Source organism: Lagopus leucura, unplaced genomic scaffold (genome assembly GCF_019238085.1).
Source record: "Lagopus leucura isolate 7727_CA_CO unplaced genomic scaffold, USGS_WTPT01 Super-Scaffold_100029, whole genome shotgun sequence".
NCBI classification, from domain to species: domain Eukaryota; kingdom Metazoa; phylum Chordata; class Aves; order Galliformes; family Phasianidae; genus Lagopus; species Lagopus leucura.
Genome location: NW_024962280.1, coordinates 3,506,319 through 3,527,373, shown reverse-complemented (window position 1 = coordinate 3,527,373; position 21,055 = coordinate 3,506,319). Strand labels below are relative to the sequence as shown.

The window sequence follows — 21,055 nt, the reverse complement described above, 5'->3', positions numbered from 1 at the left end:
CATGTGTTGTATTGTGCTGGGAACCCTTCCAGACCTTCACTGCAGGCTGCAAAGGACAAGGTCTAGTTCTACAATCCTACTGGTTGTGCACTCTACAACAGCAAAAGAAAGAGAATTGGGTCTTGTCACAGTTTGCTTGCTCGTGGCAACTGTGACCTTACACAGGAGAAAATTCTCATCACTCCTGGATAGCCCAGTGTAGAACTCACTCTAGCAGAGATCTCATACAGCCCTGTGCCTTCACAGAAGTACCAGTGTTACCACAGATCCCATCCACACACACGTGGTGCTTCAACCTCATCACTCTGATTCTTCACAACTCCATCCCATTGCCCTGCCTCTGTGGGGAAGGCTTCACCCTGCTGCCTCTCAGGATCCTGGCTGCAGCGTCAGCCCTGGGATGACAGCCCTAAATGCCAACCCAATGCACTCACAGCCACTTTATTCTCATTTGTTCTGCAAAAACCTTGTCCATCAGCTTAACTAGCACTTTTCTCCCCTAAGTTTTTACTCTTTAAGGCATTTATGGGAGAAAAGCATCCCACTCAGCCTTCATTTTGCCAGCTAAGCTCCTCTTGCAAGACAAATCTTCCTTCCTATGCCCACAGCCGCTCTCCTGGAAAGGCTATGCTTCTCCATTTCAATTTCCATCACCTTGCATGCAGTTTAACAACAGGCTCCAGCTCAGATCTGACCCACAGACACAGCCATTGCTCAGGAATTCCGGTGGTGAAGCTCACGCAGGCCAGACCCTGAGGCCAAGAGCTCTGCATGCCATGGGAGCTGACGGCAGGATTTACTCACACTTTGTACACAGCGTAGAAAAGCCCTGAGGAGAAGCAGAGCCATATGGAAACAGTTTTGTGATGGGAATTTTAGCACAATAAATCCACGAGTTTGGACCCATATTTCACTGGCACATCCAAGGGTGCCATGTGTGTGAGATTGTCGTGGTGCAGGGGGAGGTTTGATTTAAAAAACGATGGATTTGCTGAAAAAAAAAAAAGGCAACAATCAAACTCAAAGGTAGCATTACTATTCTGCTTGCAAGTGCTCTGTAGCCTGAAGGGGAGGAATGAATCAGGCTGTGATTAGGAGCGAGATAAGCCAAAATCAGATAAAGAAAAGACATCATGTAGTAGAAAATTGAGAAGCCAACTCTATACACAACTTGATGAGTAATGAATGTTGGGATTAAAACGTGACCGTGTTCCTCACTTATGCCATTGCTGCCAGAGTGCAACGAGTGGCCAGGAGTCCATGAGGGCAAAAGCTCTGTGACTGTGAAAGAAGGCAAACTTCACACCTCAACTACATTAATCTTTTTACCATCGATTATACGAAATGGGATGAATGCACACGGTCCTGTGCTTCCTACATCCTCACCAAGCTTTCACTGCAGCACCTATCCCAGCCCCTGCGTCACTCCATTGGCACACACAGGGCTGCCTGGCATCGCAATGTTGGCCAAAGGCAGTGAATAGAGGAAGAAATGATTGAAGTGCAGCCACTCTTTGATCTGATGGCAGCAAAGGGCCCAAGGGTCTGTCAGGGGAAGGAGGGGGAAACAGAACAGCCCCCCTGGCATCGCCCATTTCAGGCTCTGAAGGACCGTAGCACAGACACATGGAATAAACAACAGGGACTGAGGTGGACTTGAGCATCTCTGAAGATACCTCTCCTTTCACCCAGGCAAATTAATATTCTTTCTGTTCAGCATAGACCCCCCAGCCTCTGGAGAAACATTTCTCTTCCTGCCAAAACACTTTAGCACACACCCACACCTATCCGCACACTGCATATAAAAATAAGATCGGTCCTCTGAACCCGTTACTGTGCTGCACACACGTACGTGTGAGCGTGTGCAGGGCTGCATCTATCCATACTAACAGCAGGGATGTATTATGCTCTCCATCAGTGGCTGGAAAGGCTATTTTGTCCTCCACGGAAGGCATCAAACTCTGGACCCACTGATGCCAGCAAAGAGCTCTGACATTTCCGTTACTAATATTAGTATAAATTCAGTTATCTCTCGTAGATATTCAGAAAATGTTAGCTACAAAAGCAGCTGTAGGAGGCATTTCACCCTATGCTATCCATTAGCAGACAATTAGTTTCTGCATGGCAGAAAAGCCAAGCTTTGACCTATAATATACATTTCTCAACATGCTATTGCCTAAAATAATGCTAAAAAATATATGAAACCCTGAGCATGGAACCCTTGCTGGAAGATTGATAGTAACGATGGAGTCAGAGCACGCAGCCTCCTTCTGCCTATGTTTTTCACCAACTCAGATTACGACAAGAACGTAACCAGACATACTGTACTTCTACTTGTGTGGTAAAACAAAGGTTATAGATTTGTAGAGATACCTTCTTCGTTACTTCCCCTATTAAGAGTCACAGTGTGTGAAAGCCTCCACAAAACTGCATCCCAACAGCTTTCCTACACAAGGCAGACATCAAAGATAACAGCTGGCACCAGAGATGAATTGGGCTCCAAAGCCTGTGTTCTGCTTTTTCTTCTTGGAGTTCAAACAAGAATAAATTCCAGTGAAAACAATGAATTTACATCAATCCAAAAGCACAGCCCAGTGCTGCAATAAATATGTTTTCTGTTTGAATCTCTGCTTCCCAGACACCAGCTGGTTAAACTTTAATGAAGTTAAATTCGTGACATTAGCATAGTCAAGGCACTGACAACCAAACAGAAGAAATGGACTCTGTTACCTTTGGTTATTTTAATTGCCTAATTGGTAGTGAATGCTCAGCCTGGCACATATAACCAAAAATGAATTCAGTACTGAGCAAAATTTTGTGGGACAAAATGCTAATGGAGAAAAGGAGCGTTGTAAAAGATGTGGCATACTGTGGCATAACACAAAGTATCGGAGATCATCAAAATATTCAACAAGAAAGAATTTTGCTCTTGGATGCTGTTTACTTCTGAGGATAGTAACCCACTTCAGAAGTTACCTGCCTTGGAGAATAAGCATAAGTTTCTCATGAGAAAAGGAGAAATGACAAACGGATTTCTTCAGATCTCTTTGAGGGTCATGCTGGTGGTGCCCCAGGGACAGATGGGTCCCAAACACACCACGATGATGCAGTAGGAGGACTGGACTTGCTGCAAAGAACTTGAGTAGTCTCCCATGCAACCTCACAATAAAGCAGCCTTTACCAGGTTTCCAAGTCCTCAAATGTGGGCTGAATATCTTAGAAGAAGAGAGATCCCCTTTCCTACGTATGGGAGAATTCCAAGACATTGAGGTACCAAAATCTGCTTCCCTCAAGTCATTTTGGCACACTGCTCCCTGAAACGTAGGATTTCCAAAAATGGAAAGAATGAGCAAAATAGAAATGTAAGCTGGGTGCATCTGAAATCCTGTCTAAAGGGATCCTTGTTTCTAATTTCTGTAGCGGAGATAATAACCTCCAATAAACAGCTCGTTTCCAGAACGCAGACCCTTTTTATTCTTTGTGTGATTGAGAGGCTGTTACATCCTCTAATGTATTCTTCGAACAGATACTCTTGCTATTATGAGCCCTGCTGCAAATGTTAGACGTTCTGCTCAGCTGCACTAGGTTGAAGGAGACGTGCACTGCTCCATTTACCTCTTGATCAGATGAGTGCTCAAAATGTAGAATCTGGAGCAGCAGGCCATGCCAGCCCCATCCCCACCTGCACCTGGGCAGCATGAGCTGTTCATGCCCAAATCCCTGGGCTATAAAATGGTTTTATATGAAATGCTTCTCCCTGTCCTCGTCAGCTAGCATCTGTCTTGTGCTCCAGCACATGAGAGTTTATTATATCCGTTTATTTTCGTTTCCTGTCTAAATAGCTGAAATGGAACTCAATATTCCCTGCTCGGTATTGTGTACATCCATTACCATGATAGCAACTTCCTTCTGTCTTTCCTCTCAGGATTTATTTCTGTTGCTCTTTGATAATTTCTGAGATATTGAGTTGAACGTTGTGTTAAGTATTTTTAATAACTGCTTTTCAATGCTTACATTCCCAAAATGAAAACTCACTTTCTGTTAATGTTCATAGCTAGGAAAACATAAAACTAAGCTTTACGATCAGTGCCAAGAGCAAACAGCTACAGATTGCCCACAGAAGGCTATGGGTGTTATAAAGGTAAACTCATTTAATCCTCTCAATCTCTACTTTTTGTATTTATCGTTCACTTCTCTATCACTTCTCCCCCTAAGCCACATTAGTCATTTTTAGTATGAAATTCCCTCTCTACCAGTGCTGAAAATTAGACAATTCAGAGAGAGCAAAGCAATTCAAACATCCCGTCTTTCACTTTTGTGTCAGACCTGCTCATATCCGATCGGAGAGAGATGAATTTCTCTCTTCTCTTGTAATTCATACACTTCTGCTTCTATGTAAATATGAGACATCTTGCTTTTGCCTTAAATTAATTTATTTCTCACACCCTTGTGCCTCCTCACGCACTCTCTACCCAACTGAGAGAGCGAAGAAAAGATTCCGACTTGGCCACATTTTTAATTCTAGTTCATTACCAAAATGCTGAAAGTCTTTGTATGCAGTAAACCCAACAAATCTGAAATGCTAAGTTCCTTAAATTAAGAAAAAAAATGTTATTACTGCAGCCTGAATACGAGTTCATTTTGTGTTCTGGCTGCATCAGTAAATTTATTGCTGTGATAATACAAGAAATAATGAATGACATATTTGGTTGAATTTAAGCACAACCAAGGGAATTCACTGCAGTACAGAAACAATGACAAAACTGTGAGTGAATTGATTCTGCAGATGTGGTCTGACTACACTTGACTGTTCTTCTCAAATTACCTGAAATCAGGCTTCAAAATTCAAACAAATTACGTTCACTTCTGCTGAAGTGACAGAATATTTTCATTATTTTTGCAGAACTTGACAACCTGACTTTTATACTATTTTAAATGCAATACAATGAGAGTATGTATATACATACGAGGATTTTCTAAGCAAGATGCAGAATTAACTCTGCCTCTCTCACTTCAGGGCCCGGAGTCCAATGTAAGAAGCAAAACATTTATTGCTAATGGCAGAACTGCTTATCTTCTCAGCAAACACAGAAATGACCACTGTTCTACATCACTAGGACCATATAATCCCTCTTCCTACTGCTTTCTACTCCTTGATGCTTGGAATGGGATTCTTCCGATCAAGAGGAGAGATCTTCAGTATGATATAAAGTGAACAAATTGGTTTGTTTTGCAACTTCTTCGGTTGTTGACTTTCATTTCTTGTCTTTTGTGCCATAGAGAAGTACAGCATGGGTTTTGCTCACTGAGCAAAGGAAGAGGAATTCAGTATGACTTGTAACAGAGCTACTAAAACATGACTGCAGCAGATTAAGACATATTTCTGACAAACAGGAGTGATGTAAACCTTTAAGACAGATTTAAATTCAGGAATGGATGAAAGGAGACAGAACTACTGATGGAACAAGGAGCTATCACAAATCCATAGCACCCACATTATCAACCTGCAGCAAGAGCAGAACATCCAAACTCTCATCTTCATTCATATTCATGAGAACCTCCTGTGTGAGCTAAAAAGATTAGCACAAGAAAACATTCCTGTGACATGCCTTGGAAAAGAGTTTTCAGCCCACCCCATGCATACTTCTCATTTTGCCTAACGATTAAAATTAAAAGCAGACAAATTTGTGTTACTGCCTTACCTAAAAAATATTAAAAAATTAAATGTACAGCAGAGACTGAAGAGAAGTGGCAATCAGAAAGGTTTCTTTTTAAGCAGTTCCTGAAAACAGAAAAGACCTCCGTGTGCAAACTTGACACTACTTCAGTATTTTGTTAGCTTTTTATCACTCCCTTTCCAGCTACCAGCCCATAGCACCACATTCCTAAAAGTATCTTCATTATTCACAAGTTCAGCCTCTGCTCTGGGTCCTCCACTCACTGGAAAATACTGTCAGAGATTCTCCTTTATTGTCATAGTTCTCAGCAGAGCTGATGGTTCCCCTCTGCTCATGGAACCACCTGGGAAACCCACAGGACCCACAGCCCGTTCAGTCTAATGGAGATCTCACTTACTGTGGGCCAAGTTAAAGCCAACTTTAGGGTGGCAACCCCAACGCTTTATTTTGACTTTGTCACCAAATACACAAGATCTATTCTGGGACTGATTGATCAGAACAAGAGCAATGCAAGAGAGCTTTGCTATTTGCTGTTTGTGTTTCTTGAGGAAAAACAGGAAAAAAAGACCAAGAAAGAGTGGAAGTATTTGCAGCAGAAAAGCCCAAATCTACAAAACCTTGCACTTTTACAAGAACATAGGAGATAAACATATATCCTGCCTTGCAGCATGTACTCACTCAAGCACGTGCGCCCATCGGAGTGCAACCTGTATCCTGTCTGACAGTGGCAGTGGAAGGAGCCGTGGGTGTTGATGCAGCCCTGCTGGCAGCCTCCATTCACCTCTGCACACTCATCCACATCTGTAGGAGAAAGAGAGATGGCAGAGACATAGTTCAGTTCTCCTGGAGAAGCATACAGCTTGGACATAATGCAACCACGATGCTCCAACTGTGATGCTGTTTTCTTTTTTTTTTTTTTTTAATGGTTTATTTTGCAGCCACACTGTAAACAGAGCAAAGAAAATTGAAATTTTGATGGTGTTTTTCAAAGTGCCCACAGGCACCATCTCTGTGGTCTCTTCTTTTGAAGCGCTGGCTAATTAGAATGATCTGTGACACCAATGTTTCCTCAGGGGCAAGAGAAGAGTTCAGGGAGATAAGACAGAATTTAAACACGTCTGGGTATGAAGGTATCCCTGGTCAAACATTTGGCTACCGCAAAATTATGCTGAAAATAGATTTCTTCATGCATCAGGTCCTTAATCCTATAGAAGGCCTTCTTGAGGATACAAGCACATACAACTGGCATGGCAAAGAGACGTGCAAGATCAGAGCTCGTGCTCCCAATCAATGAGAGCATAGGCATTACACAGAAGTGCTTTTTGTGCCACATTTGCTGTGACTCCTGTCCCTTGGGCTTTGCCCAAGGAGGTCAGCTATGCTGGCTGTGCCATCTCCCATCTCCTTATGATTCCCAGCCCCTCACTGTCAGGGCAGCACAAGAAGCTGAAATGTCCTTGGATCTGTGCTCAGCAACAAGTAAAATATTGCTGTGTTCCCAACAGTACTGCCTTCTGCAGCACTGCATCAGCTACTAGAAAGATAATTAACCCAACTGAAACCAGGACAATCAACTTGAGAAAGCTGCTGTAACACTTGATCTGAGAAGGAAGACAATGGTGGACAAAAAAGAGCAACAAAAGTTGAAGTAAACACTTGAATGTTCAGCAATAATTCACAAGACTGAACTTACAAAAGTATCACATAAGCAGTTTCTGTATATTTTCTGCAACACCACACTACAGTAAACAGCATTTGATGGGCATGTTGATACCATTACCTTAAAAACTGACACAGAAATCACTGGAAATAAGGGCCAGTTACCCATTCCCTGACCTGGCAGATCCTTATCTTGGGTCTGTCCTTTCCTCACAGCCCCCTGGGACAGCAGCTTCACATCCCTCCATCTCACCCAGGGGCAATGCTGGAGCCAAGTCATGCTGACCGCTGAAGATTCCCTCTTGTTGCTAAACCCAAACTTCCCTAAATTCCCCTCTGCACTCTGTATCTGTATCCCCTACTGTGACTTTTTTTCTTTTAAAGATTCACACTGATTTAACATCCCTTTAGATCAACATTCTGAAACCACCTGAAAGGCTTCACTCGTCCAAACAGCTGTGAATGAGGAGAGTGGAACGGAAAGAAAGACAAGAGTGGCTACAAGGAGAGGCCATCTGCTAATTGCTGCTGCCAGGGCAGGGGATGGTAGCAGAGCCAGGAATGTGGAATAGAGTGGAGCATGGAAAGGAGAGCACAAGGAGGGGATCTTCCCCCCTGGTATTGCACTCAAGGAGTATAGAGGTCTGGCTTTCATATTTTTGCTGTCAATGTATCTGCTTTACATTTGGCTTCGATGGTTTACATTTGTTACGCTTTTATGTTTATTCCATTCTAGAAAATCTAATCAAAATTAAATGAAAAAGGAAGTTTTAAAGATGATTTGGAAATGCACGACATCCTGGTCCTAAGGAAACATATTTATCAAGTTAAATTTTAATATTTCACATGTGAATTTCACTCACCTAAAATGAAGTCCTGGTGCTGAGTAGCACTGAAATTCAGACCATTTGCTAATGTGTGCCACTTTTTAATCCTCCTGCTATATTTGTTCTTTTATTGGACTGTATACTATGTACATTTCCTACTGCCTGAAGACATCTGGAATACTTAAAAAAAACCAACAAACCAAAACAGAAGTTTCGTTTTTTTTTAATGTAAACTGTAAACAGAAAATGTTATTCATCTTGTTGGATGTTATGCAGTTAAGAAACGCTCTGCTGAAAAATCCCAGGATGAAATCAAAACCAAGAAACCATTTGTCTTGAGTATCGAAGAAATAAAGTACACAAAAAAGGCTCAGAGAAATACAAGAAGGAAGAGGATGAGCTATATAGTTCCTCTTATCCCAGTATTTATACCTCCATTAACTCAGTTACTACAAGCTTCAATGTATTACCTTTATAGGCTGCAGTCAGCTGCGGAGTTTCTCCACGCACCAAACACAGCTTTACGTTAGGACATCAGTGCTTACAAAGGAGAAAAAATAGCCAAGATAACCAAAACTAGCAATTACACTTAGGCCCACCTGTTAGACTCTCTTGGAGCATTTTGGTGCCTGGATTTCCAGCACAGCACCTGGACCTCTGCACTGGCCACAGCCCTTCTGCAAACCTCATCCCCAAATGTCCCAAAATGTCAGCATGCCCCCTGCATGGCTAGAACCTTTGCCCACCTCCTTCTTTTCCAACCACTCAAAAAGCCCCTCTGGGGCTTTCTGTGGGAGATCAGCATGGTGAATTAAACACTGAAAGATCTTTCCACGTGCTGAGGATATAATGAAGAAATATGCAACAAGCAGCAGCCTTTGGTGCCACCTACGTCTCAGGAAACAACTCTGCCCCCCAGTTACAGAAGAAAAACATCTTCATTATGTTTCCTAGGGAAGCAGGCTGAAAAGCAGACCTAATGTAAATGCTAGAGCTGAATTAAGAGTTTTACAGGTGTAAGCTATTGGCACTTTTATATTAAAATAGCGACACGTGTAAAGGACATACACACCAGGGAAGCAACAGCTTACATTGCCAGAAGCATATGAGTGGTGTATGACAAGCAGCCATTTCTTTTTCTGCACAGAAATAACTGTAGAAATCTAAAATTATGAAGTCAGTCCACACAGGATTACAGGAGATTGCATCTGTTCAACTCTATTATATAATTAAATTTGGATTCATTTCTACCACAGATCAAACTAAAATACCTATGTGCTACACTGCCTATGGTTACAATTGAGGCTGCTTCTCCAAATAACCTGAATTTCAAGCCACTTTTTCTCTCTTATTTCTAGTTGCCCTGCGATGAAAGCAACTACACTTCCCCTGTTTACAAGGGTGGATAGTGATAGGACAAGGGGGAATGGTTTTAAGATAAGGCAGGGGAGGTTTAGGTTAGATAGATATGAGGAGGATGTTTTTCACCCAGAGGGTGGTGAGGCACTGGAACAGGTTGCCCAAGGAGGCTGTGGATGCCCCATCCCTGCAGGCATTCAAGGCCAGGCTGGATGTGGCTCTGGGCAGCCTGGGCTGCTGGTTGGCGACCTGCACACAGCAGGGGGTTGGAACTGGATGAGCATTGTGGTCATTTTCAACCCAGGCCATTCTATGAAGACAGAGGCAGAGCCATCCATTGAGATGAGTGGAGCAATAGATTGAGAATGAGAAGCAAAATGAGAAATCTGTGCCATCCCAGCACTACCTTGAACATGGAATTATACTGATGGGTGAAAAAAGCAGAGTCAGTGTGTGAATACCCTACAGTTCAGCTGTAAGAGTTTTGGCAGAGATGCATATTAGTGAAATCTCCCATTGAGAATCTCTGCTGGCAGCCCACAGCCTACTGGGGATGCACAGAGATGATGCCCTGACTTACCCACTTATCAATGGGAATGGTCTTATGGTCAAACCAAAAGTCAATGCTACCTGATGCCAGGATGAGAACTGGCAGACCTCTGAGGTCCACACAGCATGGCTGCATGCTACCCATTCCCACACCCAAGAGGATGGGGATGCACAACACCAGTTCCAAATGTGGGAGCAGATGCTGGGCACACAAACCCATAAAATGACACATCACCTTGCCCTTTCCAAGGCAGGTTTTACTGACAACATTAAAGATTTTAAGCCTCCACATTTCTAAATGGGGGCTCTGCTAATTTTCAGGGAAGTCTGCCCCCAGCTGCTTTGGCAACAGACTGATTTCCCTGCCAAATACCCATTTAAACACACTTTCAAATTGCATTACAAACAATTTAAAGCTGTGTGATTGCCTGTTTGGAATTCAAGGTCATCACATCAGTGGCTTTTGTACACAGCCTGCAGGATTGTTTTTGTATTACTACTTACAATCTTTAGGAACAGCAATGATCAATCAGTTCCTTAAAAATAAACAGAGAGCAGTGCCAGACACAGATAATTAGTGGACCTCCAATTTTGTTTTTATAAAGAAGAAAAAAAACAACAACAAGGTGTTTCCAGATCAATTTCCTGCTAACAAACAGCTTCGCTTTTTACACTAGGAAACATAACACACACAACTAAAGAAAGCCCAAAGAAAGAGAAGAAAATGAGTTCTGACAGCAGAAGGACCAAGCACTGCAGGATTCTCTCCATTCCCCTGACCCTCCTGCTCCTATCAGCTGCACATTACAGTGGGTTTCCATTTGCAGCACCCTAGGCTGCACATGGGTTGGGGTCAGGCAGCACTTTTTGCCATCCCAGGTCCTCTTTGCTTTTAAATCCTTTTTTTCCCAAGGGAGCTGTTTGGAAATGTCTACAGCCACTACTCCCACAGCCAGTACATCCCCACTCTCACAGTGGTACATTCACATCCCTCTTTCTCTGCTATAGTTACACACATAGAGTTGAGCTGTGGTGCAGGGATAGAATGGCCACTATGTCAGATCTCAAAGTGCTTGCAGAAATACTGAAAATTCCTCCCACTGAGGGAAACCACCATACCTCAAAGGCTTCCACAACTGCACCCTTGTTCCCAGATGCCCAAGAGACACTGCATGCAGTTGGAATGAATGACACGTGCACATCACCATTTTCCATTCACCACAACCCACCAGAAGGGATGTAACCAAGGGAAACACAAAATCCTGCTTCCATCTACTTGGAGAACGTCTTATGTCAGTAGTTTTAAATTTATAAAGTCAGACTCTAATTAGAAACAATTACAGTAATTGTTTATAGATTTGATCTTTGCAGCATCATCTTAGAGTCTAATGAAGTAGGAGCTCTGTGGGTGCAGATATGGTACAGAGAGGATTCAGTGCAGTAGGGATATAGGGAGGCAGGGAGAAGTAGGTGAAGAAGCACAATGAGAAACACAAAGGGGCTGCATTTAACATTACCAGAAGTGCACAAACTGTTTAACCTGGGAATTTTCTGGATTGAAGTTAACAAAAATCCTGCTGCACTGGTTTGGTTAGTAGAATCCAAGGGATGTCTAAACCTCACACAAGTGATGAAGTGAAAACATCAAACCGTCTTTCCCACCAGTTCACAAAGTGAATTTTATACATTATTTTCACGTTTCTAAGTTAAATAATTTATATAATTAAGAGAAGGGGAGGAAACAGGCTTAATATCCAGTGGTGCATAAGCTGATATTCAGAAATTAATTCTGTGAGAATGAAACATAAAGTGAGAACCACTGTCAGTAGATAATTTTATGACACATTCAGCTCCCTTTAAGTCACGCAGTCTCCCCTCACGTCTTGTGTTTGGAAATGCCTGCAATTTGACAGCCAGTGTGAATCCATTCACAAATGTACTTACTATGAAGCGTGACATGATTTGCTCCTTAAGCAGAAGTTTTTAAAATGATCTCCCCTGCTTTACGGCCATTAAAGGGGTTTTGAGGTTTGAAAGTTTGATTCAAGGAGTTTGGGACCTCCTAGTGCTAGAAAAATATTTGTTCAATTTTTCCACTTTGAAGGTTGTTTGACATTAGCACCGACTGTAAGGAATAAAATACAACAGGTTTTAAGTCTAAAGTTCAACAAGAAAAAGCAGAATTCCTGCTAATTTGAATTAAAAACCTATTTCTGTTTCACTGAATCAAACTGAGCTGCAAAGAGAGCAATTTTTGATAGATTTTACGTTGCAAAATCTTCCATGAACTTTCTTTTCTACTTCACCAAAAATGCCATAAATACCTGACAAGCTCTCTTGAGTGGTCCACTGGAAACTGATGTTAAAACACCTCAGTGAAACAGCTTTCAGCAGAGATAAATGTGCTCCCGTAGAGTTAGCTGGGTCATTTCAAACTGCTGCCGCTCCCAGGCTTTTATTTTCGCTCCTCAGGCATTTGTCTCTGCCCTTTTCTGGCCCCTCCAATGGATTATATGAGCATCCATTGTCTGCTTCACTTCAAAGTCAGCCAGGTTAGCTCAAATCACTGCTGAAGCTTACTTAAATTTCAGTAAGTCACAGGTGTCCGAGGGAAGCAACAAAATTAATTAACGGAATAGCTTGAGCAAGTCATACTGAAAGGAGCATGTCAAATCTGATAAGGGATTGGTTAAAAGGGATGGTTAAGAGATTCTTTACCCAATTTAGTCGCTGAGAACCAATTGCACACTGAATGAGGACCCTTGTTAGTGCAGTGAGTTTTGCACAGTATTTCTTCTTTGCCTGGGATTAAGCACAAAGCAGCTTTAGCCAGCACCTATTTCGGCAGGGCTACCCAATTAGTCATGCATGGAAACAAGCTTTCCGTGTTATCTAATTACTCACCTTCCTCTGAAAATGAATGGTATTAGAGAAAGACAGAAGGAGAGACAGAAAGACAGCTTTCCGGAGAAGGTTCACTGACTCTCAGTCTGTCACCTTTCTTCAGACCTCCCTGCTGAATCGGTCACCTCAAAGAGGGGAATTTTCTACCCTGTGGTTGATATCTTGCCTTATATTTCAGATGTTTTTCCTCATAGATTCAATGACTTCAAGCTGTGATTAGGTTGGCTTTCCCCTCCCATACCCCTCGTTTATCTGTCTTTATACTGAGAACACCAGAGGAAAATACTAAATGAAAGTCATATATGGGACACTACTCATGTTGGGTAATACATATTTATGCTCAGGTTTGAAGGGAGATGCATTTCTTGATTTCTTGACAGTTTTCAAAGAGGGAAGAGGAAAGAGTCATCTCTAAGGTACAGATTGCTCAGGGAGGAACGTGGGGCAGCCAGAGCAGTCACCCTCAATCTGGAGAGACAACGCCTGGAGCACTGATGGATGGAATAATTCACCCAATCAAGTCCTGATTTCAATTTCCTGATCTGTTACCGGCCTTACTGGACAATAATTGCACAAATAAATTGCTGTGAGATGGCATGCAACCTTATTAGTGGACCCATGGCTAATTTGAGAGAATGCCATTTGATTTGATGAAAACTCTGGTAATTTGAATTCATTTTGGGGCCTGCTGGTTTTGTTGGTGGTTGCTGTTCATTTGTTTGTTTTAAATATTGTCTTTCGTGTGAAGACTGACATAATGCAACCGCATTGTGGTGGGCAGAGACTTGTTCTTCCTCACCTATCCTGGTCCCACCATCTCAGTTCACTCCTCAGTGAGGAGCAGATCTCATGGGCAGAGGGATGTGAAGACAAAATGGCCAATAGCTGCACTGCTGATTTCTGCTTAATTTCAGTGCCTGACACACCAGTCTCTCCTGAGATATTTAGTGGTGGTTTAACTCAATAAACAGTCAAGAGCCCTTCATCCACAGCCCTATATACAAACCATATGTTGCAGCTGAAAACTCTGAAGATTGTAATTAGAACTGTCCATTCAATTTAAACAAGGTCAGGAATGAAAACTATTTCAAATTCAATAAACAGGCCATTTGAAAGCATAGATGCTGTGGAGGACAAGCTTAATAAGTTAACTGACAGGTAAAGTTTCATTCCTAATCCTCATTTTGATACCATCTATAGCCTCAGGAGTCAAAACACATCATTGCTCAGTCCTCAAAATATGCAGAGAAAATGAAAATGTCAGCTGAATGAAAAAAAAGGAGAAGCATCTGTTTGATAGCTGTGTGAGCCTGTGATATGTAAACTGCTTTGGAGTCAAGCAGCCCTAATTAGAGTTTCAAGGCATTCCTCATTAAATATACGCACGCAGACATCTATATGTGAGCTTTAAGGAACGATTGGGGTCAGATGATTTGAAAGAAAGTCAGGGTATAGAATTAAAGAACACTTGAATTCTCATGGGCAGCCTTCAGACTACACTGAACGCTTGCATTTAGCAGCGAATAAATACTTTCCATCTTCTTTTTACAATGCAAATCTGCACATTTCTCTCGCCCTTTTTTTTTTTTTTAATGAAAAAAGAATGATCCATTTCTGAATCTCAGATCAAAGTACACGTCACAGAGAATTACAGCCAAGAAGGAAGACTGATAGGGTTACCGGCCTCCGTGCTGGGTTACACTAATAGATATTTTGGCAGCCAGACCCACTGGATGACTCCAATTCACATCAATATGAAACCCACGTAGATGGACGTAGGCTTGCAGTGACAAACTGCTGCCAGGATAAGTGGCTGTAAACAGTGAATTTGGAAGAGGACATTTTGCCCGTGCACTGCCACAGAGCGGGCTGAACACTTGTGTAACTTCTGCTTAAGAAAGAGGCTTTGAGATCACTTGCATCAGAAGGTACAGGGCAGTGCTACTGGAATAGCTTGTGACGTGAGGCACAACAGCAGCAGGACACCTTGTTGTGGGACTGCATCATGCCATCAATTTTTAAAGACAATTCCTCTGCACAATTCAGTTAGGCCATGCTGGGAGGTGAGAGGGTGGCAAAGGAGGAAAGGATATACATGAGGAGATGCATTAATAAGCAACAGCACAATGCAGCCAAATTTCTTGTGCGGGTTTGAATTGGAGAGGTACTAAGGAGGTTTGTGTTGGAACATCAGCATCTTCTCTTAGCATGATACGTCACTGAAAAAAAACAACAGTCATGGAATAAAAAGGGAGAAAGGACTGTTATGATGAGAACACCTCTTTTTTGTTGTTGTTTGTAGCAGCATTAATGCACACTTGCTGTGCCCAGTGAGCATCTTCACTGCAGTAGGACACAGAGAGATGTCTTTTCCACAGTGAGTAAAATATGCAAGAAAAAGGATAATGCTACAAATACCTTCATAATCTGATGTTTCCTGCTTACTGTGCATGCACTCTGCTCATCTGAAACATAAATGCTTATTTGAGACAAACATCCTGCATGGGTTGGGATGCAGCTTTCTGCCATCACCTGGATAGTCTCATCTTGCTAACTGAGTGGAACAGAAGTCAGTCCTGGTGATAATTGGTTAGGGTGGAGAAGTTGCCAGTCAGATCTGTTTTGTTCAACACGTGAAATGCTTGCAGTGCTGTCAGTATTTGAAGATAGGGAAAGAAATAACACAATATCGAGCTGAGCATATCTCATCCCCCAGGTGAGACCACAGTACTTCCCACACTATTACTGAAAATCCAGCTCACTGAAATTGCTCTACAGCCATTCATTCATTTGATGCCTCCTCAAAATGCTCCCACTAGAGCTATCGTAACACCAGACTGAACTTCTAAAACATAAATTGTCAGCAAGGAAAAGACAGTATATTACAGAGATTTTCTTCCTGACACTATATGACGTATGTTAGCCGTGACTGCAGAGATTCCTCCATAAGAACAGGTGAAGAGGCATCAAACATCCCAAAACACTCCTCCACTGACACTGCATCCCTTTTGGGATAGGAACAGTTAACAAGGTGTTCAGGTGGGTCTTTCAAAGATCTGGTATGCACCACCAGCAGGTATATTTCAAGCCAGTCTTCTAATAAATCCCAGATAAAACCCTCAGGTACTCATGTAATTGAAGTTTAAGTAATCCAATGCGATGCTGATCACACTACTGATCTTTTAATAAGGAACTGCAGCCTTCCCAGCAGTTGCTATCTTGCTGACAGTCACGTCTGGATCGCTTCCTCCAGGCCAGTGCTTTGAACAGAGAGGCTGACAGGTTTCCGCTTTAGATTCTATCACAAATTGTTTTAAAGTTCCGTGTTGTTTTTTTTTTTCCCTGGGACATATCAGATAGCTCATAAAATCCAGGCGCATTTCAATAAAAAGTGGGATTTCTGTTATTGTCCCCATTAAAGATGACATTAAATGCTTGTAAAGAGGAATATAAACAGCGCTGGGGAGCCGTACTTCTGCATATCTCTGTATCTGCTGCTCATCGCTGTTTACAAAGCCTGTAGGCAAAGCTATAGAGAATGCAATAGTTACCCCGCACAATGCTCTCCACTGAAAGGCAAATGTGCACATTTTTCCTTTTATAATTTCCATTTAAAACACGAATTGAAGGTTTCCAAGCCTTGCCTCTCTCCGCAAGAGTAATTCAGGAGCAATTTACATTTTCGATGTGCTCAAAACCAACACCAAGATGACTCATGTGCTGTTTATAAGATGCTTATATTTGCTGGTAAATACCTTGCTACAAACAAGCTATAATTTAAGTATTCAAAACTCTTAGTTCAGCATAAAATTACTAACTGTAATTTCAGAGACCATGAACAGGGCTTCAATTTCAGGCTTGCAAAACTCTTCCTACACAATGGTTCTTGAAAGTATGAGTGTATTTTCTTCTCTGACAGCAGCAATCATTGTATCTCCGTAATTGCAGAACAGATTACCTCGCTTTTAATTCACATTAGTCAGCTGCAACAATACCGTGTTTCTTTCCTTTCCTTTAAAATAAACTAATTATTGTCAATCAGCCCAGAGGAACGTTAACATGCTCCGTAACCTGCCTTTCAGAGGTAGTCACAAATACCAAAAACTAGCTAATATAAACTAATCAGAGCCCTAGAAAAGCCTCAAAATATATTTGTACTGCAGTCTATCATTTTTGTCATATTATTTCTAACTACTTTATTTTGTCTGGACAATAATAGGGCTGTCATGTACTGTGCTTTTCGTCTAACTATTCAAAGCTCTTTGCATCCACTAATTAAAACAGATGAAATCCCTGACTCGTGTAGTAAATACTACAGTGTTTCCCAACCTCCAATCTTTTCACTGCCTAAAGAGGACCAGTAAAGCTTTGTACATCAGTTGGCACAAAGAGAAGTTATCACAGCAGCATGTTTGACCACCCCCAGCATTCTGCACAAATGAACGACGGTACAGATCAGCACTGCATGCAGAAAAACCACGAAGGCAACGACTGCTATCCTCCCAGCACTTTACACAACCACTTCTTTCCAAAGATAGTAGCAAGTTATGGTTCCAGACAGTACTTCCACCCTGCTGATAGAGCCCACAGCCAGCTATGAGACACTGTGAGCTTTCATGTGCCATACGGACCTGAGCAGCAGAGCTGGGACTCTGAGCTTGCTGTTACCTGGGAGGCCTGTGCCATTGAGAAACAATTTTTCTCTTTCAGTCCGTGTCAGAACAGTGATCAATAATTCATCTGATAGCTGACACGCAGAACAAGGTGCCAGTTTTCTGTGCTTTATGAATAATACCACGCTGTTTAAAAATCATGCTGTTTAGGAACACAGCAGAAGATGTGCTGTAGGAAACATATTACATATCAATATATAATGCATATATGCATATGTATATATGTAGAACTACACAAGACTCAGAGCCATCCTTACATAATTTTAAAATTAAACTGCTTGTTGCATTTACTTCATGCAAATGGCTTATTGAAATGCTGCAATTGAATTAAACAGAAACAGTCAGGAAAGAAAAAAAGAAAAAAAGTCTTCCATGGAAAAGAAGAGAATAGGACCTGGGATCCAGCCTGCCCAGGGAGCTGTGTAGGATTCCTGTACTGAAGTTGTTGCTTTGGATCCCCTTGGTAAGGCGTTGCTCTTGACTCTACCTGCTTGCACCCAACTGGTTAGTGTGAAACTCCTGTTTAAAAAGTGACCAAAACCTTCCAGTGTGTGTCCTTGGCTCCACTAAGCACACACACCTGGGGTAAACAAGTGCACTCTTCAATGGATGTATTTATAGCTGCTAGCTCATCTACCTCGAGGGATCCATGATTTCACTCAGCCTTCTCTGTCCCACAAATTAGAAAGGGGAGATTTTTGCAATGGCCAAACATGAATCAGGAAAAGTGTAATGCAATGCAATTGAAATTCTAAAACGAATCGATTATCAGAGTATCAGGTTCTCTTCCTGGCTAAAAGTGCCACACTGTTACTCAAGATATAGGCTGGAAGTCTCTGGTCCTGTCTGCCCTGCTCAATTCGAGCGCTGTGTTCATCCCCCACCCTCCCCAGCAGAAGAGAAGCAGGTCAGAGCTGAAATGAGGGTGATTTTGCTAAGTTTAGTATATGATACATTTTAATAAGATGGAAAAGGCATGTGTGAGTAATTGAGCGGATTAGGTTTGGAGGGGCACACAGAATGAGAGGGCAGTGACCAAACCAACCTGCAGCACTCACTGTGTGCTGTCAGCCTTCAATTAGCAACCCAAAATTCAGCTCAGGTTTCTGCCTGCCTTGGGCTCGCCATTAATCAGGATTCAGGTAATTCACTTTAAAAGTCCAATAACCTACAATTAATGCTACCTTTACTACGAATCCATTGTAATTTTTCCTACTTATTTCTGAGTATATTTTTGGCTGTAATACTGTCACAGAGAGACAAATGCAGAAAGATGACACTATTTGCCTAGGAGAGTGCAACAGCTCTCAGCATCTATCGATCCTGGCTGGCTCCTAATGCAGCACGGGAGTGCACAGGAAAGGACAGTTGAATGACCTCCAGCATTCATTCCTCCGAAAGAACCAGAGGTAAAACAAAAAGAGAAGTGTCAATTTCCTAAAGAATTACTTTTGAATTGGACATTAAGTGGGCATAGTCTTTAAGTCACAGATAATTAGATAACCGTGGGGCAATTGCTACGACTTAGCTTTATTCCCATGTCTCAGGACAGAATCTTGAAGTAGAGATAGATAAAGAGGGATGGGTGGCTTCTGCACATCAAGGAGTGCCTTCACTGGGTTACCCTAAGATTTGGGTTCAAGCTGAGTGGTACTTGTTGCATGTGTAATCAAGTCTGATCTATATTTCTTCGTGTAAATTATCATTTCTTTTCCACGTTCTCCTTTGTGCCATTGCACATCACGGCAGTATGAAACCACAAACTTTCTGAAATAAGACACTGGATCCCTCCCACAGACTGCATCCTCCTCCTCAGTTAAAATAAGTAAATAATTAAGAATAAAAAGGAAAAACAACTACTTCAGCATTGCTCTGCAGGTGCACAGTGTTATGTCCTTCAGTTTCTTCACAGGACACAGCAGAAGCGTGATGCATTGATTTGATGGCAGGGAAACCAGTCCAAATACAGAATTAGTGTGCTCATTCTCTTTGGCAAAAACACAGTATTTGACAAGAATAAGTTATGACCAAAATCTCAGGCTTTACAGATTAAATAAATTCTGAGGTCGCCCTAATAAACACTTTCTTTAACAAATCCTTCACCATTCCTTTTAGTCAAACTATTAACTTCCCTGTGGAAGCAGTGTTTAGAGAGCTCCCATCAGACAAGAAATCAAGATAAATGATTGACACCAACAACTATTACATTACTTGGATAAACAGCAGTGGCACTGCAAAGTCACACACGTCCTCTGAAGGTGGCCATTCCTTGAGCCTCTCCTGCAAAGGTCAGAGATCTGCCCAGGCTCTGGAGCTGGGCTCAGCCCCCAGGGATGCCCAGGGACTGGGCTGCACTGATTGCAATACTGTTCTGATCAGTAAAATAAAAGCTTCTTTTCATCAACAGCTAATCATAGGACTTCGTTCATCTGCCTTGACAGATGAGAACACAATAATATAAATAAGAAATGACATTTTACCAAAGAAGGTTAACATAAGGTCACAACATTTTTCATTTGACTTCTGTAGCTTACTCATGTGTGAAAAGATGCATTTGTAGCTCCAGCCTCAGCACGCTTTACAGATCTGAGCTTGTGCTGATAGATGAGCTTAAAAATGGTATTAACGTTTAGAAAATAACATTTTTGCTTTTTTTTTTTTGTGATGCTTGAGTAAAATTGTTTCAGGTTGATATACAATACAGATAGAGAATACTATATGTATCACAGAATACCATGTAGGAATCAAGGTTACTTCTGCCCAAGAAATGAGGAGCTATTGCACAAAGATGGAGCCAATTTCTGTATACAAATATGTGTTTTTCCTCCCTCACTCAGACCAAGCTACAACTTTCTGAGCAAATTCCCTCACTGGCATCAGCCAGGCTGCCCCCAGAAATATTGAATGCTGCTACAGATGCATTGGACACAGAATAAGGTCTTCAGCCATGTACTAATAAATGTCAAATATTAATTTATTGTAAGATGCAGAGATTTAAATCCAAATCCTCTTTCATCATTAATTTCAACAGGCTGTGTGAAGAGTGAGAGGCAAGCATGAGCTTTATGTCAAAATCCGTAATGCCTATGTGACTATCTGCCAAAAAATATTTCTCTGTCAAATAAGAAAACTTAAGTTCTGCCCATAAAGACTGGAGATTAAAGGTGCATTACAACATGTAGTTAATTAGTCTTGAAAGGCTAATCAGCTCACCACTTTGGTTGGCATTTCCATATAGATGCACATGCCTTCATCTTACTGTAACTGCCTATTAATGCCAGTAGCCCTCACTGAAATAAGATGTTACATACCGTATATGAATCACATATCATTCCATAAGAGACCAGTGAGAAACATTCCTTACAAGTTTTGGAAGGGGCACAGCATGGGGTACCCTGGGTTGTGT

The 21,055-nt window shown here is 41.8% G+C and overlaps 1 protein-coding gene across 1 annotated transcript in view; it reads right to left on the bottom strand.

Moving 5' to 3' along the window:
• Nucleotides 1–21,055, bottom strand: part of LOC122185341 (multiple epidermal growth factor-like domains protein 6) — a 159,462-nt gene that overhangs the window by 47,684 nt on the left and 90,723 nt on the right. The window contains exon 6 of the mRNA XM_042881036.1: nt 6,357–6,479. Coding sequence (XP_042736970.1) covers nt 6,357–6,479 — 123 coding nt within the window. The remainder of the gene's footprint in view (nt 1–6,356; nt 6,480–21,055) is intronic.